Below are 18,966 nucleotides of genomic sequence, written 5' to 3' on the forward strand. Positions count from 1 at the left end.
CCTTAAAACAATACTAAAAATATGTGGTCGCGTTAATTTGTTTGTTATGGAACTCTCTTCAACCACATTGTAGCACCTTAATTTTCATCATACGTATTTTGTTGATAGTAAAACAAAACTTTATAATAGTAAAAACAAAAACAAAAAAATAATAATTGCCGCGTACACTTCTGTTATGTGTTTGACCGAGCTCCTTCTCCTATTTGTGTTGTGCGTCTTGATTCCTTTCCACAAATGGAGGGATCTACAGTTTTAAGTCGAACAGCGGATGATTTTTTGTTGAGGAGCTTTTCATGGCAGCAATTCCCACGGAGGTTTGCCATCGCCTGCCGAACGCCGACCGGTATTAGATAAAACTTTTTCTACAATTTTGGTGTTTCATGCAGGAATAATGGAACCTAGGCACTTCCGATTGGTAGTCACGCACCAACCCATTCGGCTACGGCGGCCGCCTTGGCCTATGTGCCTATAAAATGCAGCTCTTAAAAACACACCCCATATTTTTCACTTCCGCGTTTGAATCTAAGGAAAATGAAAATTTTTCACAATCAAAACTTATGTCAAATAATCAATTCAATGAAAAGTGTTCATAGAAAAATTTTACAAATTCATCAAAATGTCTTCATTGGTGGTAAATTTTTAATATTTGCACGCTTTTAATTATTTTAAAGAATTAATAACACAATTCGTTTTTTGTTTTTTGCTTTTTGAAAAGGAAAGTGTGGAAATTCCATCGCATCTGAAGCGGATATTTCTGTACATAAAATTGAAGACGATTGAGAATCTTCCGCATGTTCATGGAAAATTGGAAATACATTTGAGCCAGGCGAAAAATACGCTTACGAAACTTGTGGATGCTTATCCAACCGATAATATTATTGATCTATCGATATTCGATGTGTACAAACCCACTTTTAGTCTCATGATTGAGCAAGATAATATTGAGGATATGAATATCCTAAGTGATAATCCATTGCTATTAACCCTCTACCATCGTGCAATGGTGTTGGTGCCACGTGAAGAAGAAGCTGCAGAAGAGCAAGAGGATGAGGAAGAAGAACAAACAGAAGTTTATGAGGAACAACTAATATGCCTAGCGCAGGGTCATATTGATCTATTGAAGCTATATACCAAGAAGCGTGAATCGGCCACATTCCATTGCATTTTGTATCCTTTAACGATGAAGAAAACTTCCTTTAGTTCAATCACGACTGCGTGGGAAATATATGCATTGTTACCGTTACTCAAAGACCTGTCTATCCACAACGTAGCCTACATTTCATTCGAGTCTATTTTCAATGTGGAATCCAATCTAGGCGACATCGTAGATTTCTTGGTTGCTGATTTGTATTTTGAGTCGAAAATTCCCAACAAAGATAATCAGTATGACAAAATAAAGTTGTGTACGTTCGATAAATTCTGCAATGAAAAACTGACAGGGAATAGCTTGAAACTTACTTGGGCATCCCTGAAAGAAGATGAGCCTAAAAATTACAATTGTCTTGGCATCTTTTGCGATACCTACGTAAATGTGTTTAATATCTTTCGCAAACTTGTACGCGCCGAACACTCGAAAATTAATTTTGAAACGGTCAGTTTGGAAAATCATATAATAGGAAATAATTCAACTCATCGATATGTGTTAACCGAACAATTTGTGCGAATTTTGGAAGATGTCATAGCTTTCGATGAACAGCAGCTACTTGTTGAACTGTATCATATCGATAACCCCGATAAAATAATTGCACAAGGACGTATTGATCTATCAATAATGCTTTATCCAAATGGCAAGTGAAAAATTTATTTAAATATTTATTATGAAAAAATTTACAAAAACCATATTTAACTTTTTATTTACAATAATTTTGCATCATAATTCGCCGTTAATAGTGAATAGCAAGAGATTTGTAGTGGAGCTGTACAACATGGATAAAATTGAAAGACCAAGAAGCAAAATTGGTTCGGTAATTAAGCCAGTAGGACCAACGTTTGCCATTATTTCCATATGTTTACTAACACCCCTAACTGGGTCGTTTATGCTTAATAGTATGGATATGCCAATTACTAAACGCCCAATTCCTATAACAAACTTTCGCAGATCATTAAAACATCGCGTAGAGGCTTATCACAAATTTGAAAAGCAAATAAAAGAGTTAATTTTTTACATCATACAGAATGATATAAAGAAGTTGGATGATGCTAGAAATATATTTTGTTGCTACAAGGAGAATTTAAATAACAAATTTTTCAAGCTCATCTCTTGCGACTTCAACATTAGAAAACCCACCAAAGATAGCATTGAGTTCCATGTAAGTGTGTATCGATTTTTATAATCAGACAATTTGTAAAATTAAAGAATATGTGAAAGATGTGAAAAATATTCTTCATTTGACCATTTTGAAAAATATCGTTGCAAGTAAGGTTATTATCCAATTGCAAAATGCTAAGGGCCTCTGAAAATTATGTGTCTAATAGCATTGACACACCGGGTCGTTAATCCGGATTACCGGGGCAGTTAATCTGGTAAAAGTTGTAGTGTGAGAGACGGTTGTTACGCGGATTAGTGAACAACTGATTGGTTTATTGTACAGTTTTGTCAGTAAAAGACGGACAAATACGGCAGATTTGGTAGGTAGGTAGGTAAGATGGCAAGAGTACCCCAGGTACGCTACAAGTAGCACTTACGTGCCGTTTTGATACCATAAAGTGGACCACTACCTGTGAAAGGATTAAGGGAGGAGATAAGACCGTCTACAGCCATCCAGTGCTGTTGATGTAGCGGAGGAGAGAAAAGGGATCTAGGCTGGAGAATTTCATCAAGTCATCCCCAAAGGGGACGCTGAGGAATCTCAAGCGCCTAGCCGCCAAAGCCGGACATCTGCAGAGAAAGTGTTCCACAGTCTCTTTCTCTGTAGGATCCCCACAGCTTCTGCAATGGGGGTTGTACGGAATTCCAAGCTTCTCCGCGTGAGTGCCGATCACCCAGTGGCCAGTGATCACCGCAATGAGTTTGGAAATTGAATGGCGGGGGGTTCCCATCACCTTAAGCGTTCTGTTTATAGCCTTGATACTAAGAATTATTTATTTATTAAACAAAAATTTAAATTGCAATTTCTCAAAATGCTCCAAAATATCGAAACAATTAATGTAATTTCGGATGCCTTAGTGTAATGTAGTACTGCATCCAGTGCTTCTTGTTCTTCATTTTAAAAGTTTGGTTATATTTCATCCACAATAGATATTAACAGTTTTTTTTTCTTCAAAAGTTTTATTTTTAAAGGTTTGATTATATTGCATCCATAATAAATATTAACTGTCGCTTTTACCTTGCGCGTCATACCCATATCAAATCATAATGTCTCTACTTCGTTTGTATGTATGGGTATGTTATAAACAGACAAACATATTTCCTTTACATCACTTTTATGGCGAAACCTAAACCTAAACATATCATTCAAAAGATATTTTTATGAAGACTCAAGCTTCAAGTATTAGACTAATAAAGCGAAAAAATCAATTAAAGAATGACAATAATACAAATGCTATGCCATGCATAGTCCCGATTTACACGAGGAGACATCTGGAAGGGAGACACTGGAAATTCTCTTTTGATGTTTCATTCGCGTACACACGGACAAAAATGTTTCCGCGACATTTTGACATTTAATACTTTAGCATCGTCTGGTTCGGATGTATTCTAGCACGCGCTTACATGTAAAGCAGAGAGCGTTCGACAACAGTTTCTTAAATATATGAATGAAAAATGCAAACTGGTAAAATAATAAATAATTTGTTGTTTTTTTATTGAAATATATTTATAAATTCTTATACTTGAATAAAAAAAATTAAATTAAAAATACTTCACATGTAAATGATTAACTTAAAATTAACTTGAGTATCTAGAAATGTAGGGAAAAATTAGAAATCAACATAAACATGTCCCATAACTACTTTAAATTATACCTACTTTACTAGCAAAAATAATCGTGCATTTCCTAACCAGCGTTCGGAGGTTTGTCATCGTTGTTATCTTCCGTTTGATTGAAAACCAACACATAACTTAAAACTTTCTTCCACAAAAGAAGAAAACGAATGAAGCAACTGTCAAAAATTGCTTTAAGATAAGAAATACGAATAAGAAGAGCAAAGCGTGTCGCCGAGTACGGGAGACAAAATACCTTCTCTCTTCCCCGGCCGTCCTTCGCCCTTCAACAAAATGTTTCCCTTCCAGATGTCTCCTCGTGTAAATCGGGTCATACTCGTATATACCTCCTAAATGTATGCTTTAATATTGAAACTGAGTTAAAGCAACCTGTAAAGCAGCGACTTAAGAAAAAGATTTAGATTAAGATTTATAGAAGGATGGAATTGAAGGTGAATATTTATATGGAGAAAAGGCTAACGGTAATGATAAAAATAAGAATGAGATAAAGACAAAGATAAAGGTAAAGGTAAAAATAAAGATAAATTTAATTACGTAAAATAAGGACGAGGGTGAAGGTGAATATGTACTCGTGTAGGAAAAATAATAAAGATAAAGGTAAGGATAGAGATAGAGATAGAAATAGAGATAGCTATAGAGATAATAATAGAGATAAAGATAAAAATACAACAGAACGAAACGAAAGAGAAAGATAAAAATAAATATAAAGATAAAGATAATTATAAAGATTAAGATAAAAGAAAAAAAAAATAAAGAGGATGAAGTTAAAATTAAGTTAAAGATTAAGGAAAGTAAATGCGAAGCAAAAACAAAAAATAAATATAAAGATAAATAACAGAATGGAACGGTGAATAAATGTTTTTTTTTTTTTGGCGATACAGACAGTGTTAGTTTTCTCAGTCAGCTTCCATAGAGTAATGCAACATTTGAATATTGTTTTCAAAAAAGTGACATTGCAATTTATTGAAAACTGAACGAGTGATTGTGAATCTCCGGAGGTGTACATCATAACTCAAAAAGGGATCGTCTGAAATAAACTAGTCAAAATGGCTTTGTTAAACGCGACGTTTCGTGAGGTATCTCTGGGAGTACTTTTTTTCGTCGATTTGTCAAGTTTTCGTAGCAGTTGGAAGCCGGAAGAAAAGAACCGGCTTTCGATTTTTCGTTGTCGTAAGAAAAAAAAGCAAAAAGTTCCCAGGGATACCAGGTGGATTATGTGAACAATTATTGTGTAAAAATTTCAAAACGATTGGTCTAGTAAATTTCGAGTTATGGCGTACGCAGTCTTCAAAAATAACAAATTCCAGAAAAACGCTTTAAAGTCGAGCAGGTAAAGAGACCTAACCTGGGCAACGGGCTCTCAAATACTCATAGCTTCGTCAATTTTACTACGATCAACTTGAAATTTTGGCACAAGATTCTTGAGAATTATTCATTCATTACTGCAGACTTATGTAGGTGTACTTACATATATATTTCCAGAACCTATTGACCTCTATCTACAGTTATGGTGTGCAGTGTACTTATGATAAATTGCTGAAATTTGGAAACCGAGTGCCACATTATTGGTTGACACAATCGGAAAATGGTAGGCGAATTATTAGATATCTCTCAACTTCGCAATATTTATCTGCGCTTGGGGAGGAAGGCTTAGCAAAAACATTTTGCGACAAGGTAAAGAAATCAACGATTTTATATAAATACTTAAATGCTTTTGTGCTTTACTTTTCCATTTTTTGTTTTGGCACAGGCAGAGAAATTGTCTACTGCCAATACCATTTTAACATTTTTCAAACTTGTAATGGACGTGGAAAAACAGGACTTTCAAAAGGCCAAGAAGTATTATTTGCTACCAAAAAATGCACAATTCGAGATGGCTGTGACTTTCACGTAAGACCTATTTGTATTATTTTTTAATATTACTTAAGAAACCTGTTAAAGAATTTGCTGAATTAAAGTTTCCACAAACACATTTCGTTTGATGCTAATGTTGTAAAATTTTACTTAAGCTAATTAATTTTAATTTTTATATAAGTATGTGGCAACCCTAATTTGCTTAGATTTCTATATACTTCAAAACAGAAAATGTATTTAAATGTTTATTTCGTTAGTGAGTTTTGAAAAAATGGTTTTAGTAAAATATCAATACATGCAAGTTATTGTACTCAATTTCCGTTTCGGCTTATTTATGGTGTTTAAGTTGAATTTTGAGCTTTGGTGTATCTTAGTCTAAGAGTCTTATAGTAGAATTTTATGACAAATATTTTTGTGGTACCTGTTTTACCCGTTACATTCCTCTGTTATAGGTATTTTTGCCATTTCCCTCAAAATAGACAAAAAAGGATCCATCCATTGAGGAGTTAAAGGGTTAAAAAGCTCCACATAAATATTCGCTGTTGCCTTTTACATTTACCAGCTGAACACATTTTATATCTTAAATGCAAGGATTTCATAGTTTCCTTAGCCGATATACCAAGAGCATGGGCAAAAGGGTGAAAACTTTCATTAAATCGCCGATACATGCACATATATTTTGTTGGTCCCACTACCAGAATCCATTGCCAGCACATTTTTATTTTTCTTTGTGTTGTACAGAGTAATTAATTGGCGCGTACACCCTTTTTAGGGTGTTTAGCCGAGCTCCTCCTCCTGTTTGTGGTGTGCGTCTTGATGTTGTTCCACAAATGGAGGGACCTACAGTTTCAAGCCGACTTTGAACCGCAAATGGTTTATTGCAGAAATATACTCGGAGGCTTGCCATTGCCTGCCGAGCGACGATCGCTATTAGAAAAAAACTTTTTCTATATTTTGGTGTTTCACCGAGATTCGAACCTACAAGTAAAAAAAATGTTATTCTCCTGTTAAAGGGCTTCTTTAACATGTTGTTTATACAGTATGCTCAAAAAATATAGCACTTTTTACTTTTTTTATTGAAATTAAATGAAAAGTAACCCAAGTTCTGACACTTAAGTAAAGGGTTTCCCAATAACAGGTGTTGTGAATGAATGGATTCGCTATCGAGAGATGATTAACGATTTTTTATGGCCGGAATTTTTTGGTATTGATCTGGACAACGTTTATTTTCAACAAGACGGCCCTACGTGCCACACAAGCAACGAAACCATTGATCGTTTACGGGAAAAGTTTCCGAACCGTGTTATCTCTCGAAGAGGTGATTACAATTGGCCATCGAGATCTTGTGATTTAACACCTTGCGGCTTTTTTCTTTGGGGCCACGTGACAGAGAAGGTCTACGCCAACAGCCCAGGGTCGATTCAAGACCTCAAAGATGGAATTCGTGATGCTATAGGGGACATAGGGAAGTCACTTTGCCTGATGTTATTTTAAACTATTAACGGCATATAATGAAATAAGCATCCATGAAAAGGGTTTACTTTGACCTCATTTTGTGTGCGAAAAAATATAACTTAATAAGAATTTAAAATTTACCAAGCATTCAATGGTATTCTTATCGATTAATATTTAATTGATCTCAATACAATTGAGGATTTTTGATTCTTTGCCAAATGGATCCTCGCGTGGGCAGCCATTTATCCTATATTAAATTTTAAGACATCCATCATTCGTGTTGGAAAAGAGTCATACATTTTTTTAAACTAAACTTTGAGATAATCGCACCCGTTCCTGTAAACTGCATATTTAAAGTTTTTCACTATTAGTAAATTGTTCACGCTAAAAAAAATCAACTCTCCGTTCAACGCGCTGGCTATGATACAATATACACATTACGATCATTAAAAAGTGCTTGTGAATTTGGCTGTATTCACCGCAGCAATATCTTGTCGTCTACGTCTAATTCATCTAAAGGTAGGTCCAGGAAACTTGCTGTTTCGACAGTTGGGATCCAGAGAGAAAGGGGTGTAAGATGATTGGGTTTAGTGGGACATGTGAAAACGTGGTTAGTGTCGTGCGGGGGCCTTCATATGCAGGACATATGTTTAGTATGTTGGGATCATCGATTTGTCGCTATTTATGCGTGTGCCTGGTTAAATCAAGGCACTGCATTTTGGAAATGGCGGCCTTCTTTAGGAGGATCATGGCAATGAAACCGTCTAGAACCATCTGAACCGTCTAGACCAGGCAACCTGCAGCTCCCGAGCCACATGAAAACAAAAAAAAAACATTTAAAATAGTTCTGAATCGATAAATGAGAATTAGGCACCGATTCTATCTCTCAGCTACTTGTACTCGCTGACTATAAAAAATTCTTAAACGAAATGAAGACTAAGTATCCCGACGTCCTTCTTGACAATAAAGTGTGATGACTTTTCAAAGATAAGGGGTTGAAACGTATTGCTTTGTGCTTTATTCAAATAAATATACACGTATTCCTAAATGGTAAAGTCATTAACCACCCTGAATTAGAGAGTTGCAAAAATTTTACTTTACGGTGGATTTCACAGCGAATTTAAATATCTGAATCTAAAACTGCAAGGAAAGGGAAACCCAGCCTATGTTTTGGTAGAAGAATTGGTTTGTTTTGAAGAAAAATTACTAAAGCAATATCGCAACTGCGGACACGAATTACTTCAGCACAGTCATAAAAAAAATTAAAGATGGATTTGTTGACAGATTTGAGCAATTCGAAACCAATAAAACCAATCATAGTAAATCCTCTCAACACAAGTAGTAACGTAATCCATATTGAGCCATTTGGAATTGATACTGGATCTCTAGAAAAGCAATTGATCGATTTAAGAACTTATGGAATTGAAAATTCCCAAAGTTGAAAATCAAGTTGGAACTGTTGGAGGTCCAGAAATGCATGTACATAACAAAAGTGGGCAGCTTTACAAGAAATGCTGCGAGCTAAGGCACTTATGTATAGGGTGGTTAAATTTCAAGGGCCGATGTTGAATGTGAACCACACCTAAATGTCAACGACACCGTTAGACATCTTTCTTTGGGGCTATTTGAAAGAAAAGGTGTACGTCGATAAGCCAGCAACGATTGAGCCCTTGATTTTGAAAGTCGACTAAGTCAAAATTTTTAAAAATCGAGTTTATCAGCTACTTGTTATCTAATCCTAATGAACTAACATAATCTGAAGAGATTAGCAGTATGCCAAGAAAATTAACTCGTAAAATTGAGTGTATTTTTTGGTTGTTAAACAAAATACGGAAACTGTTCATTTTGATAGTCGACTGAGAAATTTTGGAAAATAAATAATAATTTTGTAATGCCTTCAGATAACGATTCAGGTATGATCAAGTAATCATTTAAATGTAAAAACGTACTATTTATAGTTAATTGTAGACATTGTACTGCGAAGAAGTTTAAGTAATGCTCCCAAGAAATGGAAACGAATAAGAGCAATATCGTCTTCAGATGAATCAACTGATACTGTGAAAGTGAATTCGGAACCCCTACAAATGGAAGAAATCAACATAAAATCAAGAAAGAGGAGCCGAAATCAACTTAATTATGCACAAAATATAAGAAAAATGAAGAGAAATAGTGGAGAGGAATATGAAACAAAAAAGTCTAAGCTTGTGAGTGGTAAACTTTTCGAACATAAAGATTGCCGTTGTTCCAAACAATGTATAAATGCAATTGGATATGAAGATAGGAAAGCAAATTTTGATTTTTTTTGGAAATTAGCAAGTTTTGAAAAACAGAATTTGTTTCTGCACGGTTTGATTCGAAAACTATCAATAAAGCAAAGACGACCCAGAAATGAAGAAGGATATATGAGAAAATGTAGTTATAAGTATCATATAAATTTACGGAATTCAGAAGTTTCCATTTGTAGAACTTTTTTTTTTGATACTTTTAAAATATCTTACGGAAGATTAAGCGGTGCCTTAAATGCCAAATCACCTGGAATGGATTTACGTGGCAAAATGCTTGGTTCATCTAGAAAAACAGACGAAGATAAAATTAAAGTGGTACGAGAACATATTCTGAGTTTTCCAGCATGTGAGAGCCATTACACGAGATCACATCACACCTCAGGTCGAAAGTATTTAAGTGCTGACTTAGATATCCGAAAAATGTATAAATTTATGGTATCCGGCCATTCTTTTTTGCTAAATGATCGCGATTTTGGTATGATAGAAACTAAAATTAAAAAATCGAATTATTTATACATACCTGAGCATTATTATAATTTAATAGAAGTATGTAAAAAAAAACCCATTTTTGGTGGCACAAATGGCTCCGAAAAATTTCATTTCGACAAAACAACTAAAAGATTCAACGAATAATAGAAAGAAAAACACCAATGGAGAAGCTGTGTCTTGGCTAAAAATTCAATGGATCAGATTTCTAAAAAATTCTCCATATAAGATGTTTTATAAAACTTCCTTAGATGACAATTCCGAATTCAAAATATTAGACCTCTCACCTAAAATAGGAAGACCTAAAATATACAAAAATATTGATTTGCCTCCATTGTACACAACTATTAGACCAATAACAAAAAAAAAAAAACATAAAGATATGATGGATTTACTACCCTATATCCCACCAATGTTTCACAAACACTTTACTTCCCTAAATATGTATTAACAAATAATTTACTTTGTTACAATGAAATGAGTTTGAATAAAATGTTAATTACTAAAAAAAATGTTGCCTTGGAATAAGTCATTTATAAAGTCATTCTGTTAATTTTGAAAGTCGACTAAGTCATTTGCAATCTTTCAAAAGTACATATCCAGTTAAAAATGGTTATGAATTTCACAACCATAATAAATTCTTGTTTGTTGGCACTACTTTACTGTCGAAAAATCATTTTCCATAGTGCAAAAATATTTTTTAATCCTTTAAAACGCAAAACTCTAATTATCTCGAAACAAGGAAAATATGACTTAGTCGACTTTCAAAATCAAGGGCTCAATTCAAGAGCTAAAGGATGAGATAATTCGGCACATTAACGGAATAGAACCTCAAGTATGCCTCAGCGTCATCGAAAATTCGGACCTTCGGATGGAGGTGTGATATTTTGATATTGTGTTTGACCGATATTTTGTTCCATACATAATTGAGCCATACCAATATTATCATAACAAAGAGAAATGACAATAATTTCCTAAAAAAAACTTTATTTTATTCAAAATCAACACCGGCCCTTGAATTTTAACCACCTTTTATATTCGACGCATGGAATAGTTTTCCTGAGTGCTACAGTGAAGTTGAAAAGTTGGTATTTGGAGTGCTGCAAGCATGAATATAATTAAAAGTAAAGTAAGAAGCCAATTAACAAGTGAAAAAAAGTCGTGCTTGAAAATTATTGTACAACAACAAGTTATGAGCCAAATTTATCCAAAGTTTCTAAAACCATACAAAGCCATCACTCCCATTGAAGTTGTTTGCTCAATTGTTTGTTATTGAAGTAATAGTTAGTTTTGTAAGTAAATGTTTCCTTATATTAAATTTTTACTTAAAAAATAAATAATTATCTAATTATGCTATATATATTGTATATTATGTAATTTGTTGTGAAAAACACTACTTATGGGGGTAGTATGGTATTTTTTTTTCATTTTTTTTTTTTTTTTTTTTTTTTAATTTTTTTAACATCTTAAGATTATTGTGTGAAAGTTTGAAGTGCATTAGAGTAAAATTGACAAAGACACAAAGGATTAAGTATCTACCTCTCCAACCGGATTTCACGCTGCCGAAAATCTTTAAACGCGTTTTTCTCACACTTGCCTTTTTTACGGTCGGTGTCCACTGTAGATTCATATCTACTGCACCGATTCTTTTCAAATTTGGTTTTTTTGTTTCTTTACTTTATTCACGAGGTAATGACGTCGAGTTTTTTTTTTTTAAATTTTGTCATATTTTAAAACAACAAAGTTTTCAAGTTTTTTTTATGAAAAATCGGTGTTTTGACTTCAAAGCGCTTTAAAAAATTAAAAAAAAAAAAAAAAATCGACGTTGTTACCTGCGAAACTTTATTAGCTGATGAAATCAATTTGGTTTTTTGATTTTAGTTGATCCAGTAATGAGTTCTGAGGGACACCGCAATAAAACTTTTTTATGAGACGTCCGCGAAGATTCGCTGCCACCAACTCATTTCTTCATAAAAATCAATGAAAATTTCACACAATATTCTTTAAATATGACTTTATAATGAAGTAATTTTAAAATTTTGAATAAATCAACTGTGTCGACAAAAAAAATTTCGAAAAATATGCTTGTTTTACACCGAATTAACCATACTACCCCCCTGCGTTTCGTAATCATAAGACACCCCTAATTTTTCAAGGTATTTTAATTTATAGATTTCAGAGGTAAATAAACATTTTACACATTGATTAAAGTAACAAAAGTAATTTGTTTCATTAAGGAATTTAGAACTTTTTTTAATTCAAAATGATAAGACACTGTTTAATTAAAGTGATCGTTTAACAAAAGTATACTTCTTTCGAATTTTTGTTTTTCTGTCGCCTAGAATATTTTAGTATTCTATGGAAGCACCATTTGCTTTAGCGACACCTTTTTTTCATCGATTCTGCTAACTTTTTAAGTAAATTTACATCTAGAGAAGCTTTAAGCTCGTTGGTGTTGTCAAATAATAATATACCTCAAATGTTTTCTATTGGGTTTAGATTCGGAGAACACGCAAGTGTCCATAGTTTCTGTGGAACAATTGGTCATATACTGCCTTGTTTCCCTGCTTACGTGGATTCGAACGTTGTCTTGCTGAAAAACGAAGGGCATTTCCCGATTATCCTGAATAAAAGGAAGGATACTATTTTTCAAAACGTTTTTGTAGTCCCCACTATTCATTCGCGATTATGTAAATTCTACATATATCAAGAGTTGCTTTCGATGCAAATGCACCCCAAACCATAACAGAACCTCCACCGAAGTTGCGCTTGGAAAATCATAGGGGGCTCTTGCGCGAATCTCTCCAATAATTTAAAAACCCATTGGGTCTATCAAGTTTCCATTCTTTTTTTTCATCCGAAAATATAATCTTTTTAAAAAATAATATGAAATTGGGTAACATTCAAAATATTCCAAATATCTTACTGTATCCCAGTTGGTGTCCAGGTGTTTTTCTGCAAACTGAAGATGCGCCAGCTTGTGCCGTGGCAAAAGATGGGGTGCTTTTCTTATTTTTGATAATTTTAAATGATTGCACCTCTGTAATGTGCGCTAAATTGCTGTTTTTTATATCTTATTTTGAACAACAGCGGCCAAGTTGGCGCAAGTCTTAAGCGAGTTAGAAGCTTTTCGTATGATTGCTCGCTGTACTCGACTTTGATAGTGACAATTTTCTTCCCACGGGCTTCAAAAAGTTGTAATTCTCAGCACTCCGTAAAAAATTCCGGATAACACAACGACTTCTGCCTGTTTTTTTTTTTTGCAATTAATTTGATTGACAAGCGTGAGTCCTTGTAGACCAAAATTTTTCCACGTTCCTCTTGTGATAATATTGAACCCCTCGGCAGTTTAGGTTAAATTGAATAAAATTATAATTAAAGTCATCCAAAACAACAATCAGCACCTTCTGTCTCTTCAGAAGCTTATTTTCGACTAGTGTCTTACCATTATGAAACGCCGAAAGACTAGCAAAAGTGCAGCTTCTTGGAAAAAGATAACGATTTTACAAAATAGAGCTAGTTTTCGCACCAGAAACAATTGATGGATATCTTAAGTTTATAACTGTTAAAATTACGCAAAATAAAAGCTACTCCGGAAAGTAAAAGCAAGCTTATGGTAGTTCAAAAATTGTATACCAAAGGTGTCTTATGATTATGAAACACACCTTATGAATAAATATGTAGTTATTTTTGACGTGATAACGTCTTATAATTCGATTTAACAGGCTGCACGCGCGAAAAAATGTGTCGTTACCTTGCTCATTAGTGTTACCTTGCTCATATGTCGTTACCTTGCTCATTGCCGTTACCTTGAATGAACTGCAAGCGAAAGTACGGAACGAACAAAGCAAACGACCGCAACGTTCGACATCTTGCTCTCTCCTACTTAAGTGAGCGTATATATGTATGTATATGCGCATATGTACATATATAAATTCACGTATTTGTGTTTGCATATGCCTTCTTATTGATTACTAGCAAACCCGGCCCCCTTCGCTGGGCACACTAAAATAGAATAGATAAGGTTTAGAACAGAAAATAGTATATGATTTTCATATTATTTATTTCTTTATTCTTTATTCAAGCGCTTTGGCATAAACAATATTTTTTGTTTTTCTATTTGTTTTTGAGTAAATATAAAATATAAATTGAAAATCAGGAAAAAAGAAGATTGTTTTTAAATTTCAAATCAACGCATATGAATAAACAATCGTCTTTTTTCCTGATCATCCATGAATTTTTCGTTTCAATTTATATGTTTTATTAAGCATTGGAGCTTTTTTAACCATTATCCATTTATATTTATCAAAAAAAAAAAAACGAAAAAAAATTTTTTTTTCCACGAACACATAATTTCATTCGGATTTCACATTAAATTCTCAAATTTCGTAAGAAATTATTCACTGTTCCAAAATCCACTCCAAAAAAATTCATAAACAATTTTTACATGTTGCACTTACGTTTTTTCCTTATGGCATCCAAATCAGAAAGAAATATTGACACATTGTAACTCACACTGTCAATTTGACAGTTCAGTTCCGCCCCAAGCGTTAAAAAAGTAAGCGACATTATGGCTGGCTCAAAAGAACGCTGTACCCGTTGCCACTGCTCCGAATTACAACCAAACTTTACGAAACCCATTTTCAATACTTACTTAACAATGTGCGTAAGTTTGGTTTAATTCGGTTGTCACGTTAAACTATCTTCAGTAAACCGACTTTACAGACAACCTCATTTTTCTTATACATAAATAAATATACTAGTTTTATTTTATCAAAAAACTTAATTTATGCGAGTACTATTCATTGTTGGCAAGAAAAAATTTTGTGACTTTAAAAATTGTAATATTTGACTCTTCTGACTCAAAAGATTGCCGTCCCCTGGTCTAGACTAATTTTTTTGTGGATAAAAATAACTGAACTGTGTGCTTTGCCCTAATTTCTCCGGTCCATAAGAAAATTGTTAAACACTTTTTGTGCTTTTGCTTTCAGAATTTGCAATTCCAGCCACTTAAAAATTCTTTTCGCCAGGATTTTCGTTCATTTATATTTTAATATGGAATAACTTTTCACTATGCACTTATCTGTTCATCTGTTCATCTGTTAATATTAATTTGTTTTAAATTTCAGTGAATTGATTCGAATATATATTATATATGTGGAAAATTTGGCAGATGAAGATACATTTAATAAAGCCATGGAGTACTTAATCGTCAATCTGAGAAACATAATTATGCCCTTTCCAGGCGAGATTAGCTTCTGGGTATTGCTGCATTGCGTTTTCAAATATTGCGGATATTTACCGGGCATTAATTATACCCGTTGGCGATATGAGCAATTACCTCATAAAATTGAATTGGAAGGACTTGGTTTACCAACGAATCGTTTTGAATTAGTAAATTCACTTCAAATACAGTTTCCAAATTCGCCCAAGAAAGCATTATTATTCTTAAGCGTTTTTAAAATGATGATACGCTTGGGGTTGTACAAATTTGCCGAGTTCATTTTCAAAGAGTGCGAAGACGAGTGCACTGCATCAGAACGATATCTTATACAGACTACACTAAAGATTCTAACAAATGAAGTTCCAGCTAAATATCCAGCCAAATCGTTTCCAGTCAATAAGAGCAAAGGGCGTGAGGACCAAGAGACGGAAAAGGCGCTCCTATTGAGCGTCAATGGGCATTTGGAATATAGTCGCGGTGCTATAGATTTAGCAATGCAAAATTATGGTAGCATTTTAATGCGATCTAGCGATATCGAATTCCAATTATATTCTTTGGCTTTGCTACGTTACGGCTTCCATATGTTGAGTAATGGACTATACGAAAACGCTGTGGAAGCATTTAATAAAAGTGAAGGTGACGACGTTAAGATTATTGCTAATTTTGGCTTAGGCAAAGCTTTGTTTAAAGTACGTTTTAAAGTAAATCTGAAGTGATAAGAAAATAATCATAAAATTTGAAAAAAATTCATTCGGCAGATGAAAAGACTGGAAGAGGCGGAACAGGCATTTGCGAATTGTACAACTTTTAAAGTACATATACCTGATGTTTGGGGTTACCTAGCGTTGATCAATCTCCTACAGAATCAAAACTTTAAAGCTCTTGAATTTTGGAAATATGCTAAAATTGTAAATGCAATTAGTGTTCAAAACAAAAAAAACTGCTTGTTTTATGATTACATATCTTTTTTTTTATCTAGCACCCAAATGTTGAATTAAGCGAGGACTTGATGCAAGAGTTGGCAAATGTAGATATTTACAACGTTAAGCTTTTTGTGGACAAACCAACGGTGTTGTAATCCAAGTGGGCTACAAGTTGCACGTCGAATTGTTTTTCTTCCCAATGTATTACTCACTAATGAAGTGAATCCTCGGTTTAATGAAGTTGAAGAGGTTGGACAAATGCTTCGTTATATCTATAGTTCCGTTAGAAATATTTATAGAATATCAAAGCTTAGATATAACGGAAAATATGAAATTACCGTCAATATATTCCAAAGGTATTCCAGAGATGTTCATGGTCAAAATTTGTTCGTTATATCGCTGGATTATTTTTTTATATTCAGTTTTTCGTTTTATCAAGGTTCGAAATATCAATGTTTAACTGTATATGCACTTATATATACTAGCTAACACCTTACATGTGCTGCTATGCCTCAATAAATAACGTAAAAACAACTAATTAAGAAATATTAAATGAAATTATTGGTGAAAAAATGGGAAATTTTCAACTTTTTTGAACTTTTTACTCCAAAAAGCATTTATAAAAAAAGAGGTTGTCTGTAAAGTCGGTTTACTGACGATAGTTTAACGTGATAACGTCATAAGAAAATACTGATTGAATGGTTGCATTTTTCAAAAGAAAATTTTAATTTTATTTGTCTGATAGATATTTTGTATGGATATAGAGAATGAGTTAACATTAACATAACATAACATAACATAACATAATATAACATAACATAACATAACATAACATAACATAACATAACATAACATAACATAACATAACATAACATAACATAACATAATATAACATAACATAACATAACATAACATAACATAACATAACATAACATAACATGACATAACATAACATAACATAACATAACATAACATAACATAACATAACATAACATAACATAACATGCTGTTCAAGCAAGGTAACGACGCATGAGCAAGATAACGACGCATTTTTTGGTGCGTGCAGCCGGCTACATAGAATTATTAGACGTTATCACGTCAAAAAATAATAATAACATTAAAACAACAGGTATTATTAACAAACTTGGTTTTATTTTAAATTCTTCAAGTAAATCAAATTAATAATAATCAATAAGAAGGCATATGCAAATACAAATACGTGAATTTATATATGTATGTACATATGCGCATATGCATACATATATACGCTCACTTAAGTAGGAGAGAGCAAGATGTCGAACGTTGCCGTTCGTTTGCTTTGTTTGCTTTGTCGTTCGTTCCGCGCTTTCGCTTGCAGTTCATTCAAGGTAACGGCAATGAGCAAACTAACGACAAATGAGCAAGGTAACACTAATGAGCAAGGTAACGACACATTTTTTCGTGCGTGCAGCCGGCTAAATCGAATTATAAGACGTTATCACGTCAAAAATATGCAAAATTTTATTTTAAAAATATCTATGTACATATTAACAACAATTCTGTGAACAATCATAAGGACAAAGTTCGCATAAGTTCTCATAAATCGAATTTAAAAGTTAGATTTAGGATGATAAAAAATTTTAGCGGCCGCCGTAGCCGAATGGATTGCTGCATGGCAACTATTCGGAAGTGCATAGATTCGAAACCACGAGCACCAATTGACAGAAGGTATTTTCTAATGTCCGTAATTAAGTTTTTATCAACAACTTTTTAGTAGCTTGCATTGATATTTTAATATATTTTGAATTAGTTGTTTTTTAATAATTTTCGTTTGGTTCACATTTCATAATTTGTATTTCAACTCTATAACTTAAAAACTTCAGTATAAATTTTAATAAATAGAGTTAGTTGCGGCTCTTTAGAAAAATTGCAGAATTAAAGTGAGCTTTTTGAACATTTTAGTTTCACGGTATATTCTATCATTCTTGTTTTCGTTTGATTATGGGCTGCCAATTCTTCCTCATTTAATTTTTTTACTAGGCAACTCGACACGAAATTTTTGATTCCTTTCAATGAATTCATGTTAGGAAATATTTTAAGTCATATATTGCCAACATCTCTGAAGCAATGGGCTGTCATTTTGCTTGTTTGAGAACTAATTGGTATTTTTTGTGACGCTCATATTGGCAGCATCTTTGATAACTGCGTATTTTCCTTCTTTGCAAAAAAGGATTTACCCAGAATTTCGGCGTCCTTCTTTACTCTTTCCACAAAGTACTGGCTTACTTCAAGTAAGCAAGTCAATGACGACATTTTCCAAATGACAATAACATATCATAGAAATTTGACAGTTGTTATAAAATTAACAACTGAGTGCCGAGATGTTGACTTATGTTCGATTTGGGTTCTCATAAATCAGAAAGTCCACCTTTCAGGTACTTCGGGACCATATTTTGAGTGTAGCTCTAAACTTTTCTCTTTTAATTTGAAAGTATACTATATATGTATACCGGGAATAAAAACAATTCGAGCAAACGAATTGTCAAATAAGCATGTTTAAAATTATTGTTTTGTCTACATGGCTCATCTGATGCGGTAAATTTCAATATTTAAACTTCTAAATCATGCAGAGTTTTACCTGCCTTGAAAATTTTATAACATAAACAATTTAATTTAAATATTTTTTAAATAAAACATTGGCAAAATAATGTGCAACTATATAACAGTCTCGAATATTTTCTTCCGATTCCAAGGGTTAATTTAAACATAAAAGATTGACAACACTGTGTTGTTCTCTATACCTCTCTTTTCAGAGTA

The 18,966-nt window shown here is 33.3% G+C and overlaps 1 protein-coding gene across 2 annotated transcripts; it reads left to right on the forward strand.

Annotated features, from left to right (window-relative positions):
* Nucleotides 1-562: 562 nt before the first annotated feature.
* LOC129249092 (uncharacterized) lies at nt 563-16,688 on the forward strand. 2 transcript variants are annotated; one of them, XM_054888719.1, is made up of 8 exons: nt 563-631; nt 716-1,787; nt 1,891-2,309; nt 5,426-5,617; nt 5,694-5,833; nt 15,153-15,936; nt 16,006-16,155; nt 16,227-16,688. In XM_054888719.1, the coding sequence occupies exons 1-8, from the start codon at nt 617-619 to the stop codon at nt 16,323-16,325; spliced, it is 2,871 nt and encodes a 956-aa protein (XP_054744694.1). In that variant the 5' UTR covers nt 563-616; the 3' UTR covers nt 16,326-16,688. The 2 variants fall into 2 exon arrangements, with proteins under 2 accessions (XP_054744694.1, XP_054744695.1); XM_054888720.1 differs by having other exon boundaries at nt 601-628.
* Nucleotides 16,689-18,966: the final 2,278 nt, after the last annotated feature.

This window comes from Anastrepha obliqua, chromosome 5 (assembly GCF_027943255.1).
Source record: "Anastrepha obliqua isolate idAnaObli1 chromosome 5, idAnaObli1_1.0, whole genome shotgun sequence".
NCBI classification, from domain to species: Eukaryota; Metazoa; Arthropoda; class Insecta; order Diptera; family Tephritidae; genus Anastrepha; species Anastrepha obliqua.

Bases quoted from the DNA above. Each gene is read 5' to 3' on its own strand.
- LOC129249092 (XM_054888719.1), top strand. The intron at 1,788-1,890 runs GCAAGTGAAAAA...CGCCGTTAATAG, and splicing joins AATAATGCTTTATCCAAATG to TGAATAGCAAGAGATTTGTA. The intron at 2,310-5,425 runs GTAAGTGTGTAT...ATATATTTCCAG, and splicing joins AAGATAGCATTGAGTTCCAT to AACCTATTGACCTCTATCTA.